Genomic DNA, 8,108 nt, shown 5'->3' with positions numbered 1-8,108 from the left:
CGCCTATTTGCAGCACCTGACTCACTTTAATTATGGGCCTGCAGGCACGTCGGGGCGCGCCGGAGACGCCCGAGATAGCCCGGAAGCACCGGCTCCGGGGGCGACCGGACATCCCGGCCAGTCGCCAGGTGCACCTTCACCTCCCGCCAGCACCTCCCCACCCTGGAGATCCCCGAGGCGCCCCCTCCTTCCGCCAGGGGCCCTCTGGCTGGCCTCCGGGGACAGTGCCCGGGCTTGGGGTGGGAATGGCCCAGGGGCAGTGTGCGCGGGGTGGGTCTCCCTCCCGCAGGAAGCTGGGCGCCGGTCTGGGGGTCTGAGCCTCGCCTGGGGCCTGGGCGGGGATGCCCGCAGAGCCGGGAACGCCGCTCCCACGCGTTGGGCACGGCTGCCCACGCCTCCTCCGATTCCGATGTATATTTAGCTTCATTATCAAATATTTGCAATGAACCGTGTGAACGGCCTAATAGCGGCTGGAAGTGAAACTCGATCCGGCAGAAAGAAGCACGTGACCACGCCTGACCAGCAAGGAGCACGGACAGGAGCGCGGGGCAGGTGCAGTAACCCCCACGCACCTGGCCTCCGGACTCATGGTCCCCTCTCCAGGGTGAGCATCCGAAGCCCACTCCTCACCCAGCCTCCCCTTTCAAGGGCTAAAAGGAGGGTGCTCGGAACCTGAATGGGCTGGGCAGGGTGTCGGAAGAACCGGGGCCGCGGGAGGGAGCCCATCCGTGTGGGTTCTCATCTAAGTTGGTGACCTCTTGGTCAAGTCAGGGCTCCTGTCTCCATGTCCAGTTCTTGGAAACTGGGCTCCTGGGCCTAATTCTGCCGGTTTCTTCCGGGGATGGGGGAGGGTGGGGCGCGTGGGGCAGGGGGTCCTTGGCCCACCCCAGCTGGAGCCCGCACCGTGTCCCAAGTCCCCCCCCCAGAGGCGCCTGTGGTGCGGTTTGCCACCCTCCTGCGGCTGCTGTTGTCTGGTCGCTATGACGACTCACCGAGGTTTTATTTTTAATAGCCGCCGGCGATTAGAGGGACGCCGGCGCCGCTCCCCCGCCGCTCTCCAGTCCGGGGGTGGGATGCACCCAGGCCTCGCCCTTGCTTTCCGCCCTGGAGCTGGCCTGACTCCCATGGAAGGCGCCCCCTTAACTGCCCTGCTGGCTGCAAACTCCAGCTGGGCACCCCCGGAGTGCCCTGGAGAAGGGGCTCAGATGCGGCCTTGGAGCTGGAAGGACCCTGCGCCGAAATACGAGGCAGCTTCCCTCCTTCGTTCCTACACCCACTGTCCCACCCAGTCCGGCGACCCTGAAGGCGTGTCCTCAGGTCCCTCTGCTGGAGAGGAATCTGAGGCTCAACCGGACGAGATACAGTCCAGTCGGGAAGCAGAGGGGGTGGCTCAGACCGGGTCCAGCCCGAGTCCTGGTGGTGCGTGTCTGTCTGCCTCCCCGAACCGGCCAGTGGCGTCCCTCTCCGAAGCCACTGAAGGTTCCCCCTGGACGGACAAGGACTGGCCCTCACCTGCTTCTAAATGTTTCCAAGTTTTCCCTGGTTCTGTCTCAGTCCTCCTTCACTCTGGTCACCCTCAACACCTGGAGAGCAGGCTTGGTGGCCGGTGGTTGTGTGGGGCTGCCACCAAGGGAAGGCAGGGGCATTGGGAGGCTGCAGGGGTGTGAAAGCATGTGGAAGGGTGCTAGTAGACCCGGGCCCTCTGGGAACCGCAGGAGACGTCCCGCCTCGCCCCTCCCCAGGTATTAGGGGGACGGCCAGCGCCCCCCCAAGCGCCCTCCCGACTTGGCCTTTGAAATGCCAGAGCCCGACGAGCCGAGGATGAAAGACCGCCGGCGGGGCTACACCTTTACTGCCTTTGTCTGGCGGGAGGGCGGCCCGGCGGGGCACAGGCCTAATCCACAGGATGGGGCCGAAGGGGGCGGAGGCCAGGGGCGGGCGGAATTCCCGGCCCGCCGCCCACCCTCCCACCCACCCACCCACCAACCAACCAGGGAATCTCCTGCTTTCTGGGGCCTCGCCGTCTAGTTTTGGGGTCGCAAGGCCCGTCTTCCCTCCTAGCCCTGGTTCCAGGCTCGGCTGCCCCTTCGAGGGACCCGCCGGGGTCCGCTCCCACCTGCAGTAGGCGGGCTGAATCTGCCAGCCCGGGTGCACCTGCCCTTTCGTGGCAGGGGAGCGGTCCAGCCTGCTCAGGCCTCGGCCTCCAGCGCGCCGCTCCCCCGCATCGCGCTCTGTGCCGCGCCTCGGCCGGAGGTGGCGCTCTGGGCGCCCAGCGGATCCCGGCGTGGGAGGCTCAGACTCCGGGGGTTCCTCGCGAGCGGCTCCTTTCTCTTCCTTCCCTTCCGCCCCCTCGAGTTCCCGGCTCAGGCCGCAGCCCAGGCTTCCACGAGGGAGTGGGGACGCGGGGTCCCAGGGTGGGGACCAGACACGCTGCAACCCCCTCCTCCGACCTGGGCGCTCTCCCATCTCGGAATGCGGGTGGAGGTTCCTCATTCAGGCGCCCCAGGCATCGGATTCTGGGCGGGGGCGCGTGGCAGCCGCCAGGTGAGTGCCCCAGACGCGCCCCTAAACCCGCCCCACCTCTCACCAGAAACTCACTCCCCCTCCTTTTATGGAGACAGGGAGGCAGGGGCCCTGGATCCTAACGGTGGAAAGAGGCCCTAGCGCCGGGGCGGGGGGCCGGAGGCGGGGGCCGGTTCGCTTTTGCCCTTTTTGGCGTAGCAGCTCTGGGCGCTGCCCTCTGCCGCCGCTGGGGCCCGAGGGAGGCGAGCCGGCGACGGCGGCTCTTCTGCGGCGGCCTCCTCCCCTCCCCGTCCGGTGCCGCAGGATTGCAGCTGGCACTGGAGGGTGGGCAAGCTCGAGGGAGGGGCGCGCGGGGAGCCCCGCCGGGCGAGCGGAGCCCGGCGGCTGTGCTCGGAGCCAGGCGCGGGGCTTTGATGGATTTTACTGCCTGCGTGAGCGCCCGTGTGTGCTCACTGCGGCGGCGGCGGCCGGGCCCTGCCCGGCCCGTGCGGCCCCCGCGCGCTTCCGAGGTGCGGGTCCGGGGCCCGGAATCCGGGGGAGGCGAGGGGGAGGGGGCGGGGGAGGGGCGCGGCGGCGGCGGCGCTATAACCCCCTCCCCGCCGCCGGCCGGCTCCACACGCGCGCCCTGCGGAGCCCGCACAACTCCGGCGAGCCGGGCCTGCCCGCGCCTCCTCCTCTTCTCCACGGCGGCGGCGGCAGCTCGGGTTCGGCCCTGCACCCGCCCTGAGGCCGGCACAGCGAGGCCCCGGGCGGGCGGCGGCTGCCAGGCAGCGCGGCCGCGGGCGCTGCCCGGCTCCGGCCGGCGGAGGGCGGAGCGCGGCGCCAGAGCCGAGGGCACGCCGCGGAGGGGCGCACGCAGGCCGCCGGGCCGCGCCGTGCTGGGCCGCGCCGTACGCGGCCGGGCGGCGGCTGCAAGAGGAGGCCGGAGGCGAGCGCGGGGCCGGCGGTGGGCGCGCAGGGCCGCCCGCAGCCCGCAGGGAGAGCGCGAGTCCGCGGCCGGGGTCCGGCCGGGCGTCCAGACAGGTGATGGGTGGTGCGGCGGCGGCGGATCCAGCCTCGCTCCGGGGTCCCTCTCGGGGCTGACGCCCGCAAGTATGCAGAATTACCGGCCGGGTCGCTCCTAAAGCCAGCGCCGGGGAGCGAGCGCGGCGGCGGCCAGCACCGGGAACGCACCAAGGAAGAGGCCCAGCCCCCGCCCTCCGCCCCTTCCGTCCCCACCCCCTACCCGGCGGCCCAGGAGGCTCCCGGCGCGGCGGGCGCGGCGAGCGCGCACTGCCTGCTCCTCCTCCTCGCTGGCGCTGCCTGCCTCTCCGCACTCGCTGCTCGCGCCGGGCGCGCTCCGCCGGCTCCCCGCTCTCCGCGCCACCCTCCTCCGGGCCGCGCTCCCTGAGGGATGGTACTGAATTTCGCCGCCACAGGAGCCCGGCTGGAGCGCCCGCCCCGCGGCCTCGCCTCCCCGCCGAGCCGCCAGCGCCTCGGGACGCGATGAGGACCTGGGCTTGCCTGCTACTCCTCGGCTGCGGATACCTCGCCCATGCCCTGGCCGAGGTGGGTGCCACCCCCGCGCGCCGTCCCCTCTCCGACTCCCCCGGCGCACGCCCCCTGCAACTCCCCGCGGGCCCGGGCGCCTCGGGCTCTGGGGCTCTGCGGCTCTGCAGACCGCATTTTGACTTCTGCTAGGGTGGTCGATTTTTTGATTTTTCCAACTGGGTTTTATTTTCTGCCATGCCGAAGTGTGTCTGGTGAGTTTCCAGCGTGTTGCGTCGCTCTGCCGTGGAGGGACGGAGTGGCGCGGGGTGGACGAGTGGGGAGAAACTTCGGGGGGCGCGGGCTCTTCTGCGGGGGGGGGGAGCCCGGGGCGCGGCGGACAATGCAGTATCAGGGTGTGGGGAGCGCGGAAGGGGGTGTGTGTGACCTGGAGGAACCAGGGAGTCGAGAAGAGCGGCAGATAAACAGGGGCGGCTGCGGCGGGAGCCCCCGGCAGGCAGGGGTGGGTGGTGCGGGGCCGCAGCCCCCCAGTCCCCGTCCCTGAGCCTGGCCGGGCGGCTGGGCCGGCGCAGTCCCGCCCGCCCAGGGCCTGCTTGCTTACAGGTGGCTGAGCGAGACGAGCCGGGCCGGGCCAGGCGCCCGCGTCCTCCCACCGCCTGCGTATCCCCCCCCCGCCAATGTCGAATCCCGAATCTCCGGGAGCTCTGCTGTGATGAATGACTTTTCTGCAGCCCCCCGTCGTGGGAACTTAGTGCTTGAGACCCCTCCCCCCCCACACCCACACAGCGACCCCCGACTCCCTTTAAAAATCTGGAGGGAGTGGGGGGAGCCCGCGAGGTGGGGGTGGTCTGGGCAGGGACGGGGAGCTGCGAGAGGTGGAAATTTAACCCTCCCGTGGCCGGGCAGCCGCCGGCTGGATTTGGGGCGTCTTGGGCGGTGCTAGGGCCGTGGCCGGGCCGGAGCGGGTGGGGCGCGCGTGTGAACGAGTGAGTGCGCGCGCGCGTGTTTTTGCGATGGAGACCCTCGACCCCCCCCAGGTTCGGCCGGGGATTCCGGGGTGTGAAATTTAAGCCCCTGGCTAGATTAAAGTGTTAAGGCTGCCTGACTTTCGTCGCCGATCCGTGACGCATTTCAACTTGATCTTTCTGGATGTCGATTTCACTATTAAATCAGAAACTCCTCGGGCCCCTCGCAGCCCCTAGACCTCCTGTAACGGACACCCGGGGCCGAGGGGCCGCGGGGCCGGGCTTTTGTTTGAAAATTGAAAGGTGGGAGGGCTTGCTTTCTGCAAAGGCGGACCTGGATGGGGGCCGAGAATTTGGGGTCGCACCCAGTCCCACCCCCAGCGTCTGGGCGGGGGTCGGGCGGCCCGCGGGCTGGGAGGGGCCGGGACCTGGGGCCGGGGCCGCCTCGGCTGGGGGAGCGGGCGCTCTCGGGGCGCGAACCGGCCGGGCGGCGGGCGCTGACCGTGTGGCTCTGCTTGCAGGAAGCCGAGATCCCCCGCGAGGTGATTGAGAGGCTGGCGCGCAGTCACATCTACAGCATCCGGGACCTCCAGCGACTCCTGGAGATAGACTCCGTAGGTAAATCGCGCCCCTTCCCTCGGCGCGCGGCGCGGGTGTGCGGGGTGTGCGCCCCGCGCCGCCTCCCGCGCTCGGGCCGGGCGCCGCGCAGGAGCGCACCGAAAGGTCAGAATCCAATCCCGGGCCATAAAAGCCCAGGCGGATGAGTCAGGAGTTTCTCTTCCAATCCCCACTTTCTCTCCCGGCGGCGGCCGCGAGCTGCTCGCTCGCCCGCCCGGGGATTGTTTTTGCATTTAAGGAAAATGCCGCGCGTGTCACAGAAAGTTCAGCGGCGTAGAGGGCGCCGGCGCCCTCGAGCCAGGTGTGCGGGCCCCGGGCCTGCCCTGTGGGGCCGGGAGGAGCGGCGGAGCGGGCCGGGGCCTGGGCGCAGAGCCCTGGCCGCACGCCCCGCGGGCAGGCGCGCGCGGGAGGAGCCTCCCCTGGGCCGGGCCGTGAACTGGTGCCCCGCTCCTGCGGCGGCGGGCCTCTGTGGTTGCAGGAGACCCGCGCCTTTCTCTTTTCACAGGCCAATAAAAAGGCGCATCTTGGACACATCTGGTGTCTGGGGACTATTTTGGGGCTCACCCTCGGGCCCTGGAGTCTAGCCGCTTTAGAAGACAGTTTATTTGTAAACGCAGAGTTCTGAAGCTGGTTGGTGTCAGTTTGCAGAGCTGGAGGGGCCTGGTGGGGCACGGTGGCCCGGGACCCAGAGTGTTGGTGGTGTTGGTGGCTGCACTGCGGTGTGGACCCAAGGGAGCCTTTTCCTAGAGGGCAGGGATTCTGGCCCACATCTTTGTGGTGTCCCGCTCCAAGTTAGTACTTGGTGGGGGAACACGGGTGTGAGGGTTCGTTACAGAAATGTGTCTTATTAATGTCTGGTTAAGAAGAGGCCCCAAATGGGCCTGTCAGTCGGAAGGCTGAAGGTAGTAGAGGTCGGTTGGAACAATTTTCAGTGAAGATTTCGCTCTCGCTGCAGACTACCCTCAAAGAGGGGGGCGGGGGGGGGAATTAAGTAAAATCACATGGTCTAGTCATTTGGAAATTTGTACCTAATTATGGTGGTGGAGAGGCCTGAACTATTTTCATTTCATGCCAAGACCATTTGCTAGCAAGGCCGATGGTTTCTGTAGTTTCGTGACCCAGGAAACCCTTTGGCTGATCCTTATCAGGAAGGGGGTAGAATTTCACTTGGAGATCAGAGTTGGGCCAGGGGGGATTTTGGTCTGGTTCCTTAATGTGTAACCCTGGGGAGAAGGATTTGGCTTTGGTTAGCTGAGGAAAACACTCGCCTACATTCTGCTCGTCCCTGGCGGATCTGTAAAAGTGGGGAGGCCGCCTCCCTGAGAAGATTCAGGGCTTTTTTTTCCTTTGGCTTGCTGGAGCGAGGCCGGTGCAGGGCTGGGCCTCCCTGTGGGACGGCTTTGGGATGCCACCGGGAAATGGGCCATTCACTTTCTGTTGGGACCATTCTTATTCTGGTCTCTGCAGCCCCGCCCCCACCCACCCCCCACCCAGTAACGCTTTTTGCATTGCAGCCCGGTGGGTTATGCTGATGGCATTCCTGACCTGGGGGCTTGTGGGCCCAGAGCCTCTGGGAGGGTCCAAACCGAAAAAGCAGGATGCACCAGCTAGCTCCCTGGCTGGTCTCCAACTGCCCCTTTATGAAAAGCCCTGGGTGCTCCTTCTCCTCCTGTCCCCTCTTCCACCTTCTGTCGCATGGTTTGGGGTCTGACTAGGATTCTGGGGTAGGACTCCTGGGGAAACTGGGGTGAGAACAGAGGGGGGTTTCTAGGATCTTCTTTACTCACTAGCTTTCCCCCTAGGAGGCCCTTGTGACACACATCCCCACGTGGGTCTCCATCCTGGTCTGGCACCCTGTCACAGACAGGGGAGCTGCGGGCCGGGGCAGGGCACGGTCGGTCTCTGGCTGAGCCCAGGAGCTGCCCTCTTTGCCCAACACCTGTTCCCGCCCAAAGCGAAGAGTCAAAACGGATCTTGTCACCGCGGAAGGTTGTAAACAGCCGAGGGGCCTATAATCTGAGGAGTGTCCTGGCCCCGGACCCCCGTGAGGTCCAGTTGGAGGCCTGTCTGGGATCCCCGGGGAAGGAGCTGGGGTGTGGAGAAGCCCCTCTGTAGTCCTAAATCCTTCTTTGTAGCTCCGAGGGTGAACCGGCCACTTCAGGTTGGTGTAGAGCTAATCAGTCCCTGTCCTCCCTGGCAGGGCTTTGTGGTGGACCCTGGGTGGGACCCTGGATGCCTCCCAGGGGTCAGCTGCGTCCCCATTTTACAGATGAAGCCTGGAGGCAGTGGGGTTCCCGTATCAGCAGCAGTGAGAACTCCCAGAGTGTGCATGGAGCTGGGGGGTGGGGAGCTGACTTTCCACGTGGGGCTTTTGGGTGGAGAGACCAGCGTGTGGTCTTTGAATGACCAGTGGCTGCAGTTTGGGACTTGCGCATGGAGTGTGATGAGAAGTGATGAGAAGTCAGCCATTCGGCGGTGAGGCGGCCAGCCGGGGGGGGGGGGGGGGGGGGGGGG

At 67.2% G+C, this 8,108-nt stretch overlaps 1 protein-coding gene across 2 annotated transcripts in view; it reads left to right on the top strand.

Annotated features, from left to right (window-relative positions):
• The first annotated feature begins 3,851 nt into the window (after nt 1–3,851).
• Nucleotides 3,852–8,108, top strand: part of PDGFA (platelet derived growth factor subunit A) — an 18,742-nt gene continuing 14,485 nt past the window's right edge. The window contains exons 1-2 of one of the 2 annotated variants that reach the window (XR_005835899.1): nt 3,852–4,071; nt 5,498–5,594. Coding sequence is in view for 1 of the 2 variants with exons in the window: in XM_040634617.1 (XP_040490551.1) it covers nt 4,009–4,071; nt 5,498–5,594 (160 nt within the window). In the remaining variant the exon portion in view is untranslated. The remainder of the gene's footprint in view (nt 4,072–5,497; nt 5,595–8,108) is intronic. The other variant, XM_040634617.1, reaches the window with a different exon arrangement.

The sequence above is a fragment of the Ursus maritimus genome, unplaced genomic scaffold, assembly GCF_017311325.1.
Source record: "Ursus maritimus isolate PB19 unplaced genomic scaffold, ASM1731132v1 scaffold_2, whole genome shotgun sequence".
Taxonomy (NCBI): domain Eukaryota; kingdom Metazoa; phylum Chordata; class Mammalia; order Carnivora; family Ursidae; genus Ursus; species Ursus maritimus.
The sequence above is the reverse complement of the archived record's forward strand: the minus strand, read 5'-3'. Positions and strand labels throughout refer to the sequence as shown.